General features: G+C 48.1%; 1 protein-coding gene across 15 annotated transcripts in view; it reads right to left on the bottom strand.

Moving 5' to 3' along the window:
* Nucleotides 1-14,833: 14,833 nt before the first annotated feature.
* Nucleotides 14,834-22,763, bottom strand: part of Pde4a (phosphodiesterase 4A) — a 62,744-nt gene continuing 54,814 nt past the window's right edge. For all 15 annotated transcript variants that reach the window (XM_063264966.1, XM_063264971.1, NM_001393736.1 and 12 more), the window contains 3 exons: nucleotides 22,583-22,705; nucleotides 21,353-21,535; nucleotides 14,834-17,373 (listed from right to left, as the gene is read on the bottom strand). In XM_063264966.1, coding sequence (XP_063121036.1) covers nucleotides 16,723-17,373; nucleotides 21,353-21,535; nucleotides 22,583-22,705 — 957 coding nt within the window. In that variant the 3' untranslated portion in view covers nucleotides 14,834-16,722. The remainder of the gene's footprint in view (nucleotides 17,374-21,352; nucleotides 21,536-22,582; nucleotides 22,706-22,763) is intronic.

Raw genomic sequence — 22,763 nt, 5'->3', positions numbered from 1 at the left:
GGTATGGTACAGCTCAGTGGCTCAGAGCTAACCTGGCATGTATGAGCCCTGGGTTCCATCCCTAACACCTCTAAGCTGGGCATCATGGATCACCCTGTAATCCTAGCAGCAGGGGGCAGAACCACCGATAAATTCAGCGTCATGCTGGCATAAACATGTAACCAATGCAAGGCCAGCCTTGCCAACTGGACCTCGTTTCAGAGTAATGGCCGGGCAGTGGCCGCACTTTGGAGGCAGAGGCAAGCAGATCTCTCCCAAGTTTGAGACCAGCCTGGCCTCCAAAGTGAATTCCAGGATAAGCAGGGCTGTTATACAGAGAAGCTGTCTCCAGAAAAGAAAATGAAGCCAACAAAGCAAGCAGAAAGCATGTGCTGACATGCTGGGCTCTGGGTGTATTTTTAAAGCACCAGGAGAAAGGAGGCTTGGGGTCATCCTGGGCTCTCTGTGGAGCTGGAGGTGGCTCAGCAGTTACGAGCACTTGCTGCTTTTCCAGGGGCTCAGCTTTTGTTCCCAGTACTTATGTTGGGGGCTTCAGACACCTGTACCTCTATCTCCAATGGCTCCCCTTTCAGTTCCCTTAGATGTCTCAGCGCCTAAAGTATAGCTTGGAATAGTAGCACCGACCTGTAACCCCAGTGACGGGAAGCTGAGGCAGGAGGATTGAGACTTCAAGGCCAGCCTGGGCTGCATAGCAAGATCCTCTCACATGTATGGAGTGAGGTGTGGTGGCTCACGCCTTTGATCCCAGAGCTCTGAATTCCAGCCCAAGCCACATAGGGAGATGCGTTAGGCCAGAGAGGTGGCTTCTTGGTTCTTCCCAAGGACCAGAGCCGTCTGAGGCACCTGTCCACAAATGCATGGACAGACAAACACAGCTCTATATACCTAAAAAGTCTTCAAAAAGCTGGAAATGAAGCTCAATAGAGCCCTTGCAGACGAGGCAGAAACACACGGATCTCTGAGTTTGGGACCAGCCTGGTCGTCCTAGAGAGACCTGTTTCTAAATGAGAGACTGACAGGAGGGATAGAAGAAAGCACCAGCATCCCTCCTCTGTCTTCCACCTCTGTACAAGATGTGGGAATACAACCCAGAAGGATTGAGGAGAAAGAAGAAAGGAAGAGAAGGGGCTAGAGAGAGCTGCTAGGCCGTTAAGAGCACCTACTCCCCTGTCAGAGGACCCAGGTTCAGCGCCTAGCACGTACACCACAACTCCCCGTGACTCCTTCGGTCCTGTGGGGTCTGATGCCTGCTGGCCTGGATAAACTCCCACAAGCTTGTGCTGCCCATGAACTCACAAAAGCGCACATACATCTGAAAAATAATTTTTTAAAGATAGAAGGAAGCAAGGAGGATTTACTTACACAGCCACCAGGAAGTCTGGGTGCACCGTGGGTTTGCAGTGGAAGGAGGTGAGAAGGAAGCTTTGCAGCCCTGAGGAGTTTCTTTTCTTTTTAAAGATTTTATTTATTTATTTTATGTATGTGAGTACATCGTCGCTGTCTTCAGACACACCAGTATTACAGATGGTTGTGAGCCACCATGTGGTTGCTGGGAATTGAACTCAGGACCTCTGGAAGAGCAGTTGGTGCTCTTAACCTCTGAGCCATCTCTCCAGCCCCCCTGAGGAGTTTCATAGATGCCACCTGGGCAGTCTTTTCAGCATTTCTGATATTTCTACTATTTTAATTTCACTTGTCCATTTTTGGGGGGGAGCCAGAGGTACAAGCACACGTGGCAGTTGTGTGGATGTTGGGAGAATTTTCAGGAATAGGTTCTTCTGTCATGAGGGTTCTGGGTCTGAAACTGAGGGCCTAAGGCTGGTGGCAAGCCCCTTGCCCCTCTACCCACTGAGCCCTCTCGTCAACTCCTTTCCTGGTGGCTACTCAACATGTGGATGAGGGAAATTAAAGAAAGTCTTTGTGCACAGCCGTGAAAGTTCCAGAAGAATTGAATGTCCGGCTGAGATGATCAACCTCCCAGTACAGCTCCTCTCCCTGGAGTGGGGTGATCTTTGCTGTGGAGGGTTACGTACGGCCCTCACTCTCAGGTCAAGGTCTCTGTGAAGCCTCTGGGTCTCAGGATCAGGTGTGTTTGCTGGTTGTTAGCTGTGAGGCTGGGACTTTGGACATCTATTGGACAGCACGCCCTGCAGCAGCTGGATCCACTAGGAGCCAGTTTTTTTTTTTTTTTTTTTTTTGGTTCTTTTTTTTGGAGCTGGGGACCGAACCCAGGGCCTTGCGCTTCCTAGGCAAGCGCTCTACCACTGAGCTAAATCCCCAGCCCCGAGGAGCCAGTTTTAAGCTTGCTGACTTATTTGTTTTCTCAGTGTTGGGGCTTGAGCCCAGAATCTGTTGCATACTAAATATGTGGTCTACCCATGAGCTACACCCTCAGCCCCAAAACGAGCATTTCCTTCCTTCCTTCCTTTCTTTTTTCTTTTTAAATTGTTTTAATTTTTTCCAAAACAGAGTTTCTTTGTGTAACTCTGGCTGTCCTTGAACACACTCTATAAACTAGGCTAGCCTCAAACTCAGAGATCTGCCTGCCTCTGCCTCCTGAGTGCTGGAGTTAAAGTCATGTGCCACCCCTGCCTGTGTGTGTATTTGTGTGTTGGGGTCAGTGTGTCACGGGCTGTGTGTAGATAGAGCTTAGAGAACAATTTTTAGGAGTTGGCTTACTCTTCCTACTACATGGGACCCAGAGGTAAAACTCAGACCATCAGGATTGGTAGCCCCTTTTCCACAGAGCCAAGTCACCCAGCCTTTCAAATCGTTTTGTGTTCATGTGTGTCTGCATACACATGTAGGTCAAGGTCAGAGGTCAGGCTCAGATGCGATTGCTCAGAAACTGTCTCCAATGCTTTTTGAGATATGATCTACTAAGACCTGGAGCTAATTGATTAGGCTGGAGTGTGTGGCCATATGCCTCGGGGTTCTCCTGACTATTTCCCTCCGCCAGGCTTACAACTGTGCAGCCATGCCTGGATGTTGATTTTGGCGCTGGGAATCAACTTCAGATTCCCTTGCTCATACAGCAAGCATTTTACTGACTGAGCATCTCACACCTTTTTTGCTTTTTGTTTTTTTCTAGACAGGGCTTCTCTGTGTAGCCCAGGCTGTTCTGAAACTCTCTGTAAACCAGGCTGGCCTTGAACTCAGAGAGCTATCTGCCTTTGTCTCCTGAATGCTGGGATTAAAGGCTACACCACCACCACTACCGCCGCCCAGCTGAAAGCATGTTTCTCATTTAATTTGATTTTAATTTGTATTGAGAGAGAGAGAGAGAGAGAGAGAGAGAGAGAGAGAAGAGAAGAGAAGAGAAGAGAAGAGAAGAGAAGAGAAGAGAAGAGAAGAGAAGAGAAGAGAAGAGATTGATTGAAGGAGTCAGTTGAGAATCAACTGAGGCCAGACTTGGGGGCATCTTTACCTGCTGAGCAGCCATTTTGCCAGCCCAAGGTCTTGTTTTTAAGCAAAACAAGAGCAAAAACAAAACAAAACGGAAAACCACAGTGGTTGGGGAGATGGCTCAGTGGATACAGCACTTACCACACAAGAGTACTATCTCAGATTGGATCCCTGCACCCAGCTCTCCCTGTGGTTGAGTCTTGGAGACCCTGCCTGGGAAAATAGGGTGGAGAGTCATGAAGTTAGCATAGGATGTCAAAACGAGGCCTCATAGAAAAGCACCCAAATGCACTTGCAAGCGTACACGTATGTCTGCTCGTACACCATAGGTAGCGTGCAAGCACATGCAAAAATGAGAAACAAAAACCTGGATGTAAGTCCTGCAATGGCGGTGCCCACCTTTAAACCTTTAATAACAGCACAAGGGAGGCAGAGGCTGGTGGGTCTCTGAGTTGGGGACCAGCCTGGTTGACAGAATGAATTTCTGGACAGCCAGGGCTATACAGAGAAATCCTGTCTTGAAAAAAAAAATCCCCCCAACCAAGTTGTTCCCACTGCAGGAAACAATAATGTCAGGTAGGGCAGTGGGAGAGCTATGCAAAGCCCCAGTCTCAACCCCAGCATGACCATAAATAAATTCGTCAGCCAACAGAAGAGGCGTGTGGATGGGGGTCAAACTGAAACTCCAAGTTCATGAGGTTGGAACCTCAGACAACAGGCTTGGCTGGAGACAGGCGTGCGTTAGGGAACGCTAGCCAAAAGTCATTGGCATTGGCTATCGTCCAGGGGAGAGGTTGTGGTGATTCAGGTTCAGCGTTTGGTTAGGCACGTACTAAAGACAACTGCGACGACTGCGAGTGAGCTGATTGGCTGGAGGAGTGAAGCCCCCCCCCCTCTCCTGGAGTTAAAACCCCAAAAAGTCTTGGTGGTGCTGTGTAAACACACTGCTCAGCCACGCCGCCCCCCCCCCGGGGAGTTTAAGGCAGGGGCTCTTTTACTGAACCACACTTTCAGATCCTCACAGGGGATTCTTGTAAGGCAGGAGTTCTATCACTCCAACCTCTTTCTTTTTTCTTTCTTTTTTGAGACAGAGTCTGAATACGTATGGCTTAGAACTCACTACACAGAACCTCAAAAGTCAGAGGTCCACTTGCATCTGTCTCCCACGTGCCGGTGTGAAAGGGTGCGCCACCACGACCGGCTCTCATTCATGCTCTTAAGGATGGCATTCTGATGGGTTCTCCTCAGCAAAGCTCATTCAGTAACAAAGCAGCAAATTCAGGTATCCGTGGTTATTTGCCAATGCCATACTGTCTATGGAGCAAGTTTACATTCACATACGGGGGCGTGCCGAGGGTAGCAACAGGGTTGGGGAGACTCTCGGCAGTTAGGCGAGCACAGTGCTATTGAAGAGGCGAAGAGGACCCAGGTTTGGTTCCCAGCGCCCATGCCAGGCAGGAAAAGGAAAGCCAAAAAAAAAAAAAGAAAAAAGAAAAAGAAAAAGAAAAAGAAAAAGAAAAAAAGAAAAAAAAATCAACGAGAAAGGGGGAAATCAAGCTTGTGTGGAGTGGAAAACTCAGCCCAGAATGACAGTCACCATGGAGGACACACGCACATCCCCTCCCTGACTAAGCATCTGAAGTGAAATCTGTGCGGGCAGGCACAATCAGCAGCCAAGCTCCTGGGTCTGAAATCATCTTCAATTGGAGACAGCGAGACAGTGAATCAGAGCCAGCCCTTAGGGCCCAGGTTTGCAAACTCTTCCGAGTCTGGAATCTGGAATTTTTTTTTAATACTTGTATAAGTACACTGTCACTGTCTTCAGACACACCAGAAGAGGGCATCAGATCCCATTACAGATGGCTGTGAGCCACCATGTGGTTGCTGGGATTTGAACTCAGGACCTCTGGAAGAGCAGTCAGTGCTCTTAACCGCTGAGCCATCTCTCCAGTCCGGAATCTGGGAAATCTTAACAAGGTCACTGTTCTCGTTTATATTCAATGCTACTGTGATGGTTTCTGATATCGCGAACAAAACCAGTTTGGGGAGGAAAAAGTCTGTTTCAGCTTACATACAGTTCCATCACTGAGGCAAGTTAGGGCAGGAATTCAGGGGAGGAGCTCCTGGTGGAGACCATCAAGGAAAGCAGCTCACTGGTTCAGTTCCCAGCCTCTGCTCAGCCCAGGATTGGCCCCACCCACAGAGTCCTCTCTTACACCAATTGGCAGCCAAGAAAAGTCTCTACAGGGCATGGCGGCACACCCCTTTGATCCCAGCATTCAGTCTGCAGATGCCAAGTCTCTGTGAATTCGAGACTAGCGCTATATAAAGTGACTCGGTATCAAAAACAAAAAAGAAAATGCTCCAAAGGAATACCTATATCGAATGTGGTCTAAGGCTACCCCCTCATTAAGACAGCTTCTGATAACTCTGGCCTGTCAAGTGGACAGCTGAGGCTAACTAGGAGATCATCTCTAAAAAAATTAGATACGGGCTGTAGAGATAGCTAAGGTTAAGAGCATTGGTTGCTCTTTCAGAGGACCTGAGTTCAATTCCCAGCACCCACACGGCAGCTCACAACCATCTGTAACTGCAGTTCTGGGGATCAGAAGCCCTCTGCTGGCCTAAGGGTGCTGCACGCCTTGGTGACTCCTCTCCCCCATACACATAAAGGTAAATAAACCTTAAAAAATCCCCCCCCACACACACACCAAAGCCAGGACAGACACGGTTTGCTGGTAAGGGTGCTAGTGACCAAGGCTCATGGCCTGAGTTGATGCTTGGCCACCAACATGGCAGAAATCAGGACTCCTGAGTTCAATTCCCAGCAACCACATGGTGGCACACAACCATCTGTAATGAGATCTGACGCCCTCTTCTGGTGTGTCTGAAGACAGTGACAGTGTACTCACATACATAAAATAAATAAATCTTTTTCTAAAAAAATAAAAGGAAACAAATATATGGAGTTGCATGGAACTGGCTAGATCTTCTAGATTATGCCAGTGTGTGGCCCATTGGAGACCAGCTATTACGTGTGCGTGAATTTCTTCCCTACATCTGAGCAGGCCCTCTGGTGTCACCTTGGGACTCCGGGGAACACAGATCGGATGTCTTCAGGGAGACATCTTTGAGGCTGTGCTTCAAATACCCTGAGATGGCATTGGCTCTCACAGACTTGGGTTCGATTGCCAGCATCCACGTGGCAGTTCACTGGGTTTGTAACTTTAGTTCTAGGGATCCATCGCCCTCTTCTGACCTCCTCTGGTACTGCATCTTATCACACACACACACACACACACACACACACACACACACACACACTCACACACCACACAGGCATGTGAAGAACACCACACGTGTAAAATAATTTAAAAACCTGGGACTGGAGAGTGGCTCACTGCTTAGAGCAGTTGTTCTTGCTGAAGGACTCACTTCAATTTGTAGCACTCATACCGAGGCTCACCACCTCCTTAAACACCAGACACATGTGGTGCACAGATGTACAAGCAGGCAAAAAACATTCATACACAAAAAAATAAAATAAACCTAAACAAAAACTTAAAAAATATATATGATGTTGAGTGCACTGGATTCTTCCTGTGTCTCTTCCCAGCCTCCAACTCACTATGCTCCAAGAGGAGGGCGAGCTTGAACCCCTAATCATCTGCTTTTACCTCCAGAGTGCTGGGGTGGGGGTGGGGCAGATAATTTCCTTTAGTGCTGGGGATGGAGCTTTGATCTGCTGGGAATTGAACTCAGGACCTCTGGAAGAGCAGTCAGTGCTCTTAACTGCTGAGCCATCATCTCTGCAGCCCCAGACTTTTTTAATTTATCACCTCTCAATTTTTTTTATTTGTTTATTATATACACAGTATTCTGCATATATAGCTGCATGTCAGAAGAGGGCACCAGAGCTCATTACAGATGGTTGTGAGCCATCATGTGGTTGCTGGGAATTGAACTCAGGACCTTTGGAAGAGCAGTCAGTACTTTTTTTTTTTTTTTAAACTTATTTATTTCATGTATGTGAGTACCCTGTAGCTGTCTTCAGACACACCAGAGAGGGCATCAGATCTCATTACAGATGGTTGTGAGCCACCATGTGGTTGCTGGGATTTGAACTCAGGACCTCTGGAAGAGCAGTCAGTACTCTTAACTACTGAGCCATCTCGCTAGCCCTTACCTCTCAAATTTTTTTTCTTCTTTTTTTCGGAGCTGGGGACCGAACCCAGGGCCTTTCACTTGCTAGGCAAGCACTCTACCGCTCAGCTAAATCCCCAACCCCTCACCTCTCAATTTTAAGGGGTGATTTGAGTCTTGTTTTTTTTTCTTCCCAATTTAGGGGAGGAAAGGAGAGCTTTGGGCTTTTTTTATTCATGGGACCACAGAAGATCCCATTAAATTGAAAGACATCAGAGAAGGCAAAACATAAAACAAAACCAAACGAAACCACAAAATAAATAAATAAAATAAAAATAAGTAAATAAGGACGTTGGTGGCACAAGGCTTTAATTCCAGCACTCAGGAGGCAGAGGCAGGCGGATCTCTGTGACTTCCAGGCCAACCTGGTCTACACTGCCTTTGAAGAGAGGTGAAAGATTCTAGGGTTCTCTGATGAATGATATCAGAGTTCTTATACCACAAACGATGGTTTTCTGCAGAAACAATGCTGTTGGGGACCACATGACTGAGTGGGCCTCCTTTAAGAAAGTGGAAAGAACCGTGAGATCACTCAGGATAAAATCTTAGGGTTGCAGGGGTTGGGGATTTAGCTCAGTGGTAGAGCGCTTGCCTAGGAAGCTCAAGGCCCTGGGTTCGGTCCCCAGCTCCGAAAAAAAAGAACCAAAAAAAAAAAAAAAAATCTTAGGGTTGCGTGGTGGTGCTCCCAACAATTAGGAGGTAGAAGCAGGAGGATCCGATTAGAAGTTTTTGGCCAGGCTCGGTGACATGAGAGTTCATGGCCAGCCTGTGCTCCATGAAACTCTGTCTCAAAAACAAAAGGATAAACTAGATATTACCCTAAAGTAGAATTGACTCCAGGGCCAGGATATTCTCAAGAAATTAGGGTCCTGTTCAAATCAAGGAAGCAAGGTCATTAGGACTACAGGAGACAGGACACAGCCTTCAGATCAGAAGTCGAGCGGCCGCAGCCGTCATTGGCTATTTTCCTCTCAACTGACAGCGACCTCAGCCAATAATAGCTTGGAATATCCTCCCGCTCTAGCTCCGCCTCTCAGATGGTCTGCACGGACGCCGCTTCCTGATGTTCATGTAGTTCTGAAGTTGCCCAAGAGGGGGCGCGCGAGGGCGTGTGCTTCCAGCTCTGGCTCCTTTCTCATCTGGCTTGGGACCCATTTTTTTTTTTTTTTTTTTTTTTTTTTTTGTTCTTTTTTTCGGAGCTGGGGACCGAACCCAGGGCCTTGCGCTTCCTAGGCAAGCGCTCTACCACTGAGCTAAATCCCCAACCCCGGGACCCATTTCATAATAATACGGATTTGACTGGTAATACAGACTGTTGGTAATAATGTAGTCAACACACTATGTCTATAATGTAGCCTGAACATGAATAGTGTTATTGCATTTGTCAGCACGGGAAATTGAGAAGATACGTTAACTGGTTGAGATTTAAGCTTTGGATAAACCTGTGTGGTACTTTTAGCTTTTAGGAGGTGTTAACAGGAGACTCATGAGTTCAAGGGCATCATCGGCTACCGACAGAGCTCCAGAACGGCCGGGGCTACGTGTGATTCTGTTTATTTTTTTTTCTTTTTTTTTTTAAAGATTTATTTATTTATTACATATCAGTACACTGTAGCTGTCTTCAGACACACCAGAAGAGGGCATCAGATCTCATTACAGATGGTTGTGAGCCACCATGTGGTTGCTGGGAATTGAACTCATGACCTCTGGAAGAGCAGTCGGGTGCTCTTAACCGCTGAGCCATCTCTCCAGCCCGTGATTCTGTTTATTAAAGCTTGTTTTGATACAGGGTCTTTCTGAGTACATAAGACTGGCTTTGAACTTTCAATCTACTTGCCTCTGTCTTCCTCGTGTTGGGAATAAAGACCTCACACCTGTTGAGAGATCTCGTTTAATCAACCCCCCGCAGAACACTCAATCTGACTTAATGTGTATCTGACTGTCTCTCTTATTTATCTGTCTCTCCCGCACTCCCCAGGGTCAGAGAGATGGTAGTGCTGTTAAGAGCACTGGCTGCTCTTCCAGAGGATCCAGCACTCACATGGTGACTTTAAATAATCCGGGACTGTAGTTCCAGGGGATTTGATCCCCCCTTCTGGCCTTCTTGGGCACTGCACTTACAGATACCCCTCACACACACACACACATACACACATAATTAAAAATAGAAATAAATTGGGCTGGAGAGATGGCTCAGCAGTTAAGAGCACTGACTGCTCTTCCAGAGGTCCTGAGTTCAATTCCCAGCAACTACATGGTGGCTCACAACCATCTGTAATGAGATCTGATGCCCTCTTCTGGTGTGTCTGAAGACAGCTACACTGTGCTTGTACACATAAAATAAATAATAAATAAATAAATCTTTTTTAAAAAAATGGATGCCTGGAAAAATGGCTCAGTGGTTAAGCATTTGCTGCTTTTGCAGAGAACATGGGTTTGGTTCCCAGCACCCAAACTTGGCAGCCTATGACTTCCTGTATGTGGTCTTAGGGATCTGACACTGTCTTTTGGCTTCTATAGGCAGAGCACACAACTGGTGCACATCAGACAGATGTGCACGTGTACACACAAATAGGAATAATTTTTTTTTTTTTGGTTCTTTTTTTCGGAGCTGGGGACCGAACCCAGGGCCTTGTGCTTCCTAGGTAAGCGCTCTACCACTGAGCTAAATCCCCAGCCCCAATAGGAATAATTTTTGAGACAGGGTCCAATCTTGTAGCCCTGGCTGTCCTGGAACTCACTATATCGATCAGGCTGACCTCAAACTCAGAGATTCACCTGCTTCTGCCTCCTGAGTGCTGGGATTAAAGGTGCTACCATTCGCTTACCATAGGCCTAATTTTTTTTTTAACAGAGTAAATTTTTAAGTTGGCTCACGGTGTGAAGGTCTGATAGCCTGACCTCAGTCCCCAGAACCCACATAGCTGAAGAGAACGCCCCCATGGGTAAATTGTTCTCTAATGTGGGTATTGTGGCACAAGCACGTTCTGCATTCTCCGCAGCCCGCTAACCAAATAAAATCCAGCTATTTTATTTATTTATTGAGTCTCTGTTGCAGAAAATGTCTTGATGGACATGAGCATTTTCTTTTTTTTAATTAATTAATATATTTATTTTGTATATGAGTACACTGTGGCTTTCTTTATCTCTGAGGGCATCGGATCCCATTACAGATGGTTGTGAGCCACCATGTGGTTGCTGGGATTTGAACTCAGGACCTCTGGAAGTTGGTGCTCTTAACCACTGAGCTATCTCTCCAGCCCCAACGTTTTCTTTTTGAGACTGGTTTACATGCGGCCAAAACTGCTATCAAATGCTGCAGTGGCCCTGACGGTCCGTCCTGCCTACACCTCCCGAGTGCTGGGAAGACAGACGGTCTCCCCACCCCCATTTCTTCTGATATGGTCCTAGGGCTGCATCCTGTTTCCCTTCACTTGAGGAAAGATGGACCTCTCTCCCAACTCCTGGCAATTCTAATGAGACAGTTTGATGCAGGTCACCCTCACTGGCTTGCTTGGTTTGTACTCCAATATACGATGTATTAACACCCCACCAACCCTTTTACACTTGGGGAAATTGAGGCTGGGAGCAAATATGTTCAGCACTTGGTATGTTTATGTGTATGTATGTGGTGTGTGGTGGTGGTGATGGTGGTGTGTGTGTGTGGTGTGTGGTGTGTGTATGTGTGTGTGTGGTGTGTGTGTATATGTGTGTGTGTGTGGTGTGTGGTGGTGTATATGTGTGTGTGTGTGGTGTGTGGTGGTGTGTATGTGTGTGGTGTGTGTATATGTGTATGTGTGTGTGTGTGTGTGTGTGTGTGTGTGTGTGTGTTCACTCAATAACTCCCCACAGTCCAGACTTTCTTGTGGCCTCTTGACCTCCAGCCTCGTGACCTTTCCTCAGCCTGCCAACCTCTGAGGTCCCCTGGGACAGTGTCTGGGTCTTCTCTTTGCTTCTTGTACAAAGGTCAAGATGGTCTGAAAACTATTTTTCCAGGTTTGCCTTTCCACCCAGCGTCCAAGCTGGTTCCTCATTCTCTCGGCCTGCTGTTTCCCGGGAACTGTTCCTAGACCACCAGTCGGGTAATCTGTCCCCTCCAAAACCTGTCCTCGATGTCACTTGGTTCTAGAGCCATCCAGTGTAAAGTCAGTAGTCACTGGACTGAGTCACCTCACAGAAAGGATATATACAATGTCAGGAGTAGGGCCGAATGTCTCTCATCTCAGCACTGAGGTGGAGCCAGGAGGTTAAGGGTTCAAGGTCAGCCTCTACCACTAAACACACACACACACACACACACACACACACACACACACACACGCAGCAAGAGGAGGAGGAAATCCCAGGCATGGTAGCACAGGCCTTGTTTTCAGCACCAGAGAGAACAGTGGATTTTGGTGACTTTCAGGCCACCCTGTCTGTGCTAAGTTCTAGGCCAGCAAAGTCTTCATAGGTGCTGTGCTGGGACTCAATCCAGGAAATGCATGCTTTACCATTCAGCCATGCACACACCTCTTCCTGCTCCATAGAGGGACAACTGAAGCTCAGGGACACTGCTGTTGTTTCCAGGTATGGTGTCTCTGTATGGCCCTGGCTGTCCTGGAACTCACTGTAGACCAGGCTGGCCTCCAACATCCCTTTTCTGAGACAGGGTTCCACTGTGTAACTCTAGGTGATCTAAAACTTAACTAAACAAGACCAACCAGGCTGGCTTTGAGCTGAAGTCCTTGTTTATTGTTGTGCTGGGGGAGAAAAGAAAGAAGCTGGATAGGGAAGAGACTGTACCATAAGTCACCTCAGAATTCTAGGCAGCTGTTCCATTGAGCCATACCCCTACCCTCACTGGGTGGTCTAGTCACAGGCTGCTGCGGTCTAGCCCAGTCTAATGCCTTCTATTTCCTCATTTTTTTAAAAGATTTATTTATTTACTTATTATATGTGAGTTCACTGTAGCTGTCTTCAGACACACCAGAAGAGGGCATCAGATCCCATTACAGATGGTTGTGAGCCACCATGTGGTTGCTGGGAATTGAACTCAGGACCTCTGGAAAAGCAGGCAGTGCTCCTAACCGCTGAGCTCTTGTTTTCTTTTTCAAGACAGGGTTTCTTGTGCAGTTCTGGCTGTCCTAGAATTCTCTCTGTAGACATCACAGGCCTCACACTCACTCAGAGATCTGCCTGTCTCTGCCTCCTGAGTGCTGGGATTAAAGTCGTGAGCCACCGCCTTAATTTCTTTTCTTTTTTCTTTTTCCAGGCAAAGGTTCTTGATATAATTCTCTACAGCAGGGTCTCCCTATGTATGTATATCAGGCTGGCCTGGGTCTCACTATGTAGACCAGGATGGCCCTGATCCACTTCATCTAGCTTTGTCTACTGAGTGTGAGGATTAAAGGAGTCTGCCAATATGCCTGGTTTTATCCCCCTTTCTTCTTTCTTTTTCCCTTTTGTTTTTTTGAGACAGGGTTTCTCAGTGTAGCCTTGGCTGTCATGGAACTCTGTAGACCAGGCTAGCCTCGAACTCAGAAATCTTCCTGCCTCTGCTAGGACTAAAGTCATGTGCCATCAGCCGCCCCTCAGTTATATCCCCCTTTCATTAGGCTGTAGCTAGGAGTCTGCATGTGTAGGCAGGCCCTTGAGGTCAAGCCTGCTGACTGATTCCATTCCAAGATTCTCATGTTGGAAGGAGAGAACCAACTACTAAATGTTGTTCGTGTACCATGGTGTGTGCGCCCCTCAGTTACCTCACACCTCCACATCAAATAAATGTAATGTAAAAGCCATTTAAATAAGAGCCCAAGTCTATGTTCGGTGTGGTGGTAAACACAGGGGTAATCTCTAGCTTTGAAAGAAGCCTGTTTTATATGAATTCTAGGCTAGCCTAGGCTGCACAAGGAAGATTTTGTCTTTAAAAAAAAAAAAAAAAATGCAGAGGCTGGAGGGACGGCTCAGTGGTTAAGAGCACCAGAGCCCACATCTATAACTCTAGTTCCAGAGGCTCTGACGCCCTCTTCTGGTCTTCCTCAGCACTGCATTCACAAGGAACAGACATGCATCCAGGCACACGGTCAAGAACATAAAAATAAAAAAACAAATGAATCTTTAGAAAATAATTATACACATAAAAATCATTTTTAAAAAAGAGATTAAGCAGGGTCTTTGAGAGTTAGAGGCCAGCGGTCTACACAGAGTTTCCCAGGACAGCCAGAGCCATGCAGAGAGAGCCTATCTTAAAATAAAACAAAACGAGAGAAAACAAAACCAAATGAGCGTCCTGTGTTGGTGAGGTGGCTCATCAGGGAGAGAGACCCACCTCACACACCAACCCATCCATTCCCAGAAGCCAAGTAAAGGCAGGAGAGAGTCCCCTGCAGAGCTGCCCAGGACATCCCTAGCGTGGCAGGCACGGCCCCATCACACACGGGAAAAACCTCCTCCTAACAGATCCCGACTGTGTTTCCAGACAGCATGTAAGAGGACTGCTTGCTCAGGGTCTATGGGCACAACAGGCCATTTAGGACGGGGATGCTGCTCGGTGAGCAGAGCACTTGCCTAGCCTGCAGGAAGTCCCAGGTTCCATTCCAACATTGTGTAAACTGTGTGGAGAACCAGGCTTATCATCCTAGCACCAGGGGAGGTAGAGGCAGGAGGATCATGATTCAAGACTGTTCTGAACTGAAAACTGTGAATCATGACAGAAAAAAAAAAAAGAGGGCAGATACCAGACAGACTTCACATCCTACAGAGCGAGACCATGTGTCTCCACATGAGTGAGTGAATAGCAGCCAGGCATGGTGGCACACACCTGCAATTCCAGAGTTCGAGGCCAGCCGTAGCTCATAGCAGGTCTGAGGCCAGCACAGCACACGTCTGGGCCACATGGGACCCAGGCTTCACAGAATGTGGGCAGGAGATAGCTCGCCAGATAAAGGTGCTTGCTGCCTGTGTTGACAACCTGAGTCTGACTCACGGGATTTGCATGGTAAAAGAGAACTAAATCTCTCAAGTTCTCCTTTGTTGTGTGTCCTGAACCCTAAAATAAAAAATTATAACATGAAGAAAAAAATAAGCCTTAAAAAAACAAAATAAGCTGGGGATTTAGCTCAGTGGTAGAGTGCTTACCTAGGAAGCGCAAGGCCCTGGGTTCGATCCCCAGCTCCGAAAAAAAGAACCAAAAAAAAAAAAAAAAAACAAAAAAACAAAATAAAAATCCCAAGGAACAAATGAATGAAGCCGTATCAGCCATCAGCCGGGAGCCCCGGAGACAGCCTCACTTTAATAAGGGACAAGACTGAAGGGCTGATTGTCAGTCCACAGAGCAATTGATCAACTGTCAATGTGGACAACACGTAGGCAGTTCATAAGGTTCTGCACCCACCCGGGTAGGGAAAACTGCTGACGGAGGCCAGGAGTTCGGCCAGTCCTCGTACCCCATCAGAGGCTCTCGGAGGAGAAAGAGAACAGGGAGGAAGCTATGCACAGCCCTCATCCCTCCTCAGTATGACACAAGTTCCCATGAAGTGATGGCATGTCCACCCTGCATGCAGGGAGTATGATACAGCTGGTATGATACAGAAGGAAGGTGTTACTTCGGCCTGGAGAAGCCCTCCTTCACCTTGCCAATGGGCTCACCCAGGGAAAGACAAGCTCACTATCTCCTTCATCTCAGTACAATAATTTATATATCAACCTTACAGTATGTACAAAACCCACACATGGAGAGGAGGGATACCCATTCTCATCGCCAGCTAGGACAGCAATCGCTCTCGCTTAATAAACAAATGAATCAAAATCCTGCAAGCATCGGGGTTGGGGGAGGGGTTAGTGGGGTAGACAGGATAGGTGGGGAAGGATTGGGGTGCAGCTACAGTACCGTGTACAGAGATGTAACAGGGCAGGGAGGGACAATACCTCCCCCTGCCCTGCTGATGACTGGTTCCATGTAGTAGGGGAAATGGGGTCGTCCTTTTTAAAAGTCCCCTCATCCCCATGGCTTGGAGAAATGGCCTTGCTCTGTCTGTATTGCTTAGGGACTGCCTGTGGCTGGGGGTAGGGGATGTGGGGGGCGGGGAGGAGGTCAGGCTCGGTAAGATGGGGAGAGGGCTGCCCAGGGTGGGAGGATGTGGTACACACCATTATTGCTTCCTCCTGGGGCAATGAGAGTTGGTGAGGGAGCAGAGTGACGGGCTGCAGGGCAGTTGAATGGGTACTGGAAAGGAGGGAGGGAGCCAAGGAGACTTCATCTATGGCCACAGGAATCTTTAAGGCAGAAACAAGAGGAAGAAGCAGCTGGAAGGAGGATGTGTTTGTGCGTATGGAACAGAGCCCCCTTCCTCCAACGGAGATAATTCAAAGTGACCCAAAGTGGACCAGGAAGATGGCATCTGGAGAAGGGAATAGAGGCGTGGGACCCCAGGCTGAGGCTGGGGACAGAGAGAAACCAAGAGTCCCTGGACCTTAGCAACAGCCCATCTGACCACCCTTTCAACCGTGTGGCCAGAGTTGTACAAAAAAGACAGAAAACAGAAAGGGAAAAGAGGCATGGAAGACTGTGGTAGAGTACAGTGGTCCAGGGAGTGGCCCGCCGAGAACCAGCCTCTCCTGTGGCAGCCTCTCTGGGTGGCTATTCCCAATAGGGTTGTGGACGCCCTCTGAACCTCAGGAGAACGGCTCAAAAGGCAATGCCACACTTAGGCTTGAATCTCAAGGAGCAAGTCTCAAAAGAGGCAGGAGGATGGCGCCTTGGACTTGAGGTTGATGGGTGCGATGAAAAGGAAAGGAGGCGGGCCCAGGCACGGGGAGGGGGAGCATCTACAGCTGATGTGTTTCATTCTTTTTTTTTTTCTTTTTGTTCTTTTTCTAAAAACTTTACAATTAAAATTCAAAAAATAAAATCCCTTTTTTTGGGGACTTCAGTTCCTGGCTCCCCATACCCCACCTCAACAAAAAGGCCCTGTGGACAAGGGCAGAGGGGAAAGGGTTAAAAAAAAGAAAAGAGAAAAAAACCCCACTTTTCTGTTTTCTTTTTTCTCAGGAGGGCCAGGAGTCGCTGAGGCGGTCTGTGGTGAGTGGGAAGTGTGGGGAGGAGGGAGGACCCAAGGGTGAAGGGAAAAAGGATCAGGCAGGGTCTCCGCCTGACCCCCACCTGCCTGGAGTAGAGATGATGGCAGAATTGTCTCCTGAGGTCCCAGAGCAGGCAGAACAAGCCCTCGTGGCAGCCAGATGGTCTCTTGGGGCCTCCACCTCTGCCGCCGTGGAGGGGAGGCCCAGGAGGCCTGGGGCCTCCTCTGAGGAGGATAGGGTCCTCACGTCAGGCAGAATAGGGGTCCCAGGGCTGAAGGAACAGCCTACAGCCTCCATGGACTCCTGAGGAGCACCATATGCTGAGGCGGTCTCCTGCTTCAAGCGCTCTGCCACTTCCACCACTGTAGTGCTCGGGCCTTTGACCTTTGACCAGTCCACAGCTTGAGCTCTGGCATCCTCTGCAGCCAGGAAGGTTTCCTCAGTGGTAGGCAATCCTGGAACCTCCAAGGAATCCTCTTCCTCCTCTTCCTCCAAGGTGAGCTCAAATTGGAACTTGTCAGGCAGGGACGGATGGCCAAGCCCCCCTGGCTCCTCTTCCAGGGGTGGGGAAGGACTCTGCCGAATGGCACTGTGGTACCAGTCCCGGTTGTCTTCCAGCGTGTCCAGGATGTCTTGGGCATCCGGGTGGACGAGATCTGCCCATGTCTCCCACAATGGATGAACAATGTAGTCGATGAAGCCCACCTAGAAGAGAGGAAGGGGGTCTAAACAAGTGATTTGGTGGAGCAAGCAGAAGGAGCTACTCAATTAAAAACAATCTTCCATAGCCTGGGTTGATGGCATGGGTCAGCTGATTGCCTGACATGTGGGGCTCCTGTGGTCCATCCCAGACATGTGTGAATCAGGCATGCTGGTGCAAGCCTATGTGCAAGCACTTGGGGAGCTGAGGTGCTCAAAGTCACCCCTGAGTCTGAGACCAGCCTGGGGTACATAGATCCTGTCATCCAAAATGACACAACAACCCACCCCAAACCCACCCGCTGAACAAACCAAAGCCAAAAGTGAAACTCAACAAACAGCTGGAAGACGATGGCTCATGTTTTTAAGTAAGAACTTTTCTCAGTACTTGAGAAGCAGAGGCAGCAGATCTCTGAGTTCAAGGTCAGTCTGGTCTACAGAGAGTTCCGGATACCCAGGGCCACACAAAGAAACCCTTGTCTGAAAACCCAAAACCAACCAACCAAACAAACAAACAAACAAACTGGGCTAGAGAGATGGCTAAAATCTTAAGAAAACTGGCTACTCTACTAGGAAAGCCAGGTTCAATTCCAACATTCACAATAAAGCTCACATCTGTCTATAAATCAGTTCGAGGTCACCTGACGCCTTATTCTGGCCTCCGTGGTTAACAGGAAAACACATACATTCAAACAAAAAATTCATACACATAAAAAAGTAAAATATAGTTAAAAACAAAACAAAACCAGGGCTGGAGATCCACCTGCCTCAGCTCCCCATATTGGGAGATGAGGGCGGGGCTGGAAAGAGAGTAGCTCTTCCAGTGCCCTGGGAAGCTCTCATGGCAGCTCACCACTGTCTGTAGCTCTAGTTCCAGGACGCCAGCTCCCTTGCCTGCCCTCTTTGGACATTAGGCATCAACATGGTATACATACATGCAAACACACACAGACACACACACACAGACACACATAGACACAGATACACACACACACAGATACACACAGACACAGACACACACAGACACAGACACACACACAGACACACGCGCACACACACACAGACACACGCGCGCGCACACACACACACACACACACACACACACACAGAGGCAAACATTCATACACTTAAAATTAAATAAATTGGATGGTGGTGGCCTTTAATCCGGCATTGGTGAGGCAGAGGCAGGCAGATCGTTGAGTTCAGGACCAGCCTGGTCTACAGAGTAAGTTCCAGGCCAGCCTGGGCTACACAGAGAAACCTTATCTCAAAGAACCAAACAATCAAACAAGTAAGCAGCAGCAGCAGGCAAGATCTCTGGGAGGTCAGGGCTATCCTGGTCTACGCAGTGAGTTCTGGGCCAGCCGTGGCTATACAGCAAGAGTGTCTCAGATAAAAAACTCTCAGGTTGACCCATACCAAACTATTTTTAGTGTGTTTGGGTATTTTGCCTGTATGTATGTATGTATGTATGTATGTATGTATGTATGTATGTATGTGCATCTAGTGCCTACAGAGGCCGGAAGAAGGCTTCAGAGTCCTTGGGACTTGAGTAGCACTTGGCTGTGAGCCGCCATGTGGATTCTGGAAACTGAACTCCTGGTGTCCTTAACTGCGAAGCCTTCTTTCCCCACCCCAGTATGGAATGTTTCAAGTGTTTTTGGCTAGGTAGATGGTTGGATTTGGGGACAGGGGCTCACCGTGGATTAGGCTAACCTTGAACTTGTGGTAATCCTGCTGCCTCAGCCTCCTGAGTGCTGCAATTATAGGCATGCACCATCCAGTACCATTTCCTTGTTCTTGTTTTGGGATAGTGTCTCCTTGCAGTCAGAGCTGGCCTCAAACTGGCTCTGTAGGATGGGCTTGAACTCCTGACTCTCCTGTCTGCCCAGGCAGTGCGAGGATTGCAGGCATACCACCACCCTCAACCTTTCCCAATGTTTTGTTGTTATTCTGGGTTTTGAGACAGTCTTGTGCTAGCCTGGAACTTACTGTGTAGACCAGACTGGCCTTGAACTCTTGTTGGGTTTTTTTGTTTTTGTTTTTCACGTGAGGGGTTTTTTTTTTTTTTTTTTTGTTTGTTTTGTTTTGTTTTTTTCTGGAGCTGGGGACCGAACCCAGGGCCTTGCGCTTGCTAGGCAAGCGCTCTACCACTGAGCTAAATCCCCAACCCCCACGTGAGGGTTTTTATACGTAGCTCTGCCTACCCCTGTAGCCCAGGATGGTGTAAACCTCAGAGATCCACACGCCTTTGCCATGGCCAGCTCCAGCAGTCAGCAGCAGTTAGCATCTTGTCTCAGAAGTGTCTTGTTTTCTCATCTTACTTGTGCAAGTTTAAAGAAGCAAATTTGGTGGGTTAGAAGGTGGAAGTGTGTGTGTGTGTGTGTGTGTGTGTGTGTGTGTGTGTGTGTGTGTGTGTTCTTTTAATAGTTAATTATGGGGAAGGGTTCTTTTTTTAAAGATTGATTTATTTACTTTATGTATAAGAGTGCTGGGATTAAAGGCCAGGTATGCAGGTGCAGAGGCCTTTACACCTGCTTACTTGACTTTTAATCCCAATACTTGGAGCCGAGGAAGGCAGATCTCTGAGTTCCAGGCCAGCCTGATCTACACGGTAAGCTCCAGGCCAGCTAGGGATAGATAAGTGGTGAGTCCTGGCCTAAAAAGCAAAAACTAAAAACCCTAAAAACATTTTTACTAAATTTTAATTTATTTTGGGGGATACATTTGTGTTTTGGCATGAGTGTGAATGTCAGAGGACAATCTTGTAGGATCATTTCTCTTTTTTCATGTGTCAAGCACCTTTACCCGCTAAGCTGTGACCCCCAGACAGATCTTGTTTAAGACGCCCAAGCTTGCCCCAAATGTTTAGGCTAAAACCTACCTCCTGCTCCAGTGTGAGGACAAGCTGGCCCTAAGGGTGTGCCGTGTGTCCAGTATGAACACAGGTATATACTGATACTGTGAGGGCTCAAGTTTTACGATCAAGTGACTGGGCCTGGAGAGATGGCTCAGCGGTTAAGAGCACTGACTGCTCTTCCAGAGGTCCTGAGTTCAATTCCCAGCAACATGGTGGCTCACAACCATCTGTAATGGGATCTGGTGCCCTCTTCTGGTGTGTCTGAAGACAGTGACAGTGTACTCATATATAATAAATAAATAAATCTTTAAAAAAAAGATTAAATGACTGTGTTTAACAGATCTTTAAAGCAAGAATGACTCTAACCTGTGAGCCCTACTTGCCCAAGGACAAAGAGCTTCCTAGAACGGGGAGCTGCTACTCATGTAACAGAACAAACACGTAGTTTTACTTCTGTAAACAGGCCTGGCTGCCTAGCTGCACAGCTTATGGTTGATTGCATGTGGGGGGAGGTACACAGGCTTGAAGTATATTGGGGTGAATGCCTGCCCCAGTTTGGACAGAGGCAGGAAATAAAGGCTTTGCTTTATAAGCCTCTGACAAGTGTAATTTGGTGCCACGGTCTGAGAATCCCAGGTATGGGCCTGACTACGGTCTATTGTCCTAGCCAGTATTTAAAGGTAAAGGGGCCTGGGGCTGTGGTCTGGTCAGTAGAGCAGGCTTGCTTTGGGCTCTGTTCCCAGTAACGTACAGACCTGCATGGTGGTCAGGGCCTGTGATCCAGTACTAGAGATGTAGGGCAGGAAGCTCAGAAAGTCCAATTTATCCTTGACTATCGAGTTCAAGGCTCAAATGGAAAACTAAAACCATCCCCTCTCCCAGCACACAAAGCACTGTTTTTTAAAACTGCTAGGGTTGCAGCAGACCAATGCTATGGTAGGTGTAAAGCCAGAGACCTATGAAAATGACCCTGTAAAAGGAGAGTGACATCCTCGGATGGCCAAGCTACCAAAGGGTGAACAACTCCCTTCTCCTAGAGACAAGAGCCCTCAAGCAAATGAGCTTGTTGTCCTGAAGAAGGGCCAAGCCATGCCTGTGCTCTGGCCAGAAGGCCTGTCCCTGTACCTGAGACTTCTCCACAGAGGCTGTGTGCTTGTCGCACATGGGGCTGATCTCCATTCCACGCTCCCGTTCTCGGTCGCCCTGCTGGAAGAACTCAGCCATGATGCGGTCGGTCCACTGTCGGTACAGCTCCAGGGGCTTGGTGGGATTGCTGAGGTCTGCACAGTGCACCATGTTCCTGAGGACCTGGTGAGGACGGGGGGGACCTTCAGAGGCCAGCCTGTGGGGTCTCTTGTAGCCCAGATTGGCCTTCGAATTGCTGTGTAGCTACAGACACCCTCCAACTGAGATCCTGCCCCATCTTCTGCGTGCTGGGAATATGCTAACTCACATTCAGACTTAGTTTCTATTTGACTTTTAAAAAGGGTCTCCAGGGTTGGGGATTTAGCTCAGTGGTAGAGCGCTTGCCTAAGAAGCGCAAGGCCCTGGGTTCGGTCCCCAGCTCCGAAAAAAAGAACCAAAAAAAGAAAAAAAAAAGGGTCTCCAAACTGAGTCCCGGCTGTTTCAGACCTGTGGTCATCCTCCAGTCTCTCTCTACCTTTGGAATGCTGGGATTACAGGCCCTCACTAGGCCTATGTTTTTCTCAACTCCCAACCATTTACCTGTATGTGTGAAGGTGTATCTGTGTGCCTGTGTGTGTGTGTGTGTGTGTGTGTGTGTGTGTGTGCTGGGCAGATGAGATGGAGTGATGAAGCAAGCAGAGGCGAGAAGTGCAAGGGAAATGAGAGAGGTGAGAGACAGCTGGGCCGAGGTGAGTGTGTGGTGAGAGAAGTTGGATGGGTTCCCTCAGGGGAGCAGTTTGGGGAGAGATGGAAGGAAGGGGTTGAGAGAGAGGCATAAGGGAATATTACAGAGGAAGGAGGGGCACATGTCGGAAAGGGAAGACGGGAGAGGCAATTAAGATCTAGGACACTGGGGGTTGGGAATTTAGCTTAGTGGTAGAGCGCTTGCCTAGCAAGCGCAAGGCCCTGGGTTCGGTCCTCAGTTCTGGGAAAAAAAAAGAAAAAAGAAAAAACAAAGATCTAGGACACTGGGCTGGAGAGATGGCTCAGCGGTTAAAAGCACTGACTGTTCTTCCAGAGGTCCTGAGTTCAAATTCCAGTAACCACATGGTGGCTCACAACCATCTATAATGTGATCTGATGCCCTCTTCAGGTGTGTCTGAGGACAGCTACGGTGTACTTATATATAATAAATAAATCTTTAAAAAAAAGAGAAAAGATCTGGGGCACCTGGATACGGTCAGAGTAGTTGTCCAGCAAGAGAACTCCGGAGCTGGTCACTTTCTTCGTCTCCACCATAGTCTTCAGGTCAGCCAGGAGGGTCATGTGTTTGGACATGTCTGTGGCCAGCACCTGAAGGCAAGGCATGTCAAGTCAGGGAGCAAAAGCTGAAAGCTTGTCCACCCTCCTG

The sequence above is a fragment of the Rattus norvegicus genome, chromosome 8 (assembly GCF_036323735.1).
Source record: "Rattus norvegicus strain BN/NHsdMcwi chromosome 8, GRCr8, whole genome shotgun sequence".
Classification (NCBI taxonomy): Eukaryota; Metazoa; Chordata; class Mammalia; order Rodentia; family Muridae; genus Rattus; species Rattus norvegicus.
This window is presented reverse-complemented; position numbering and strand designations above follow the sequence as displayed.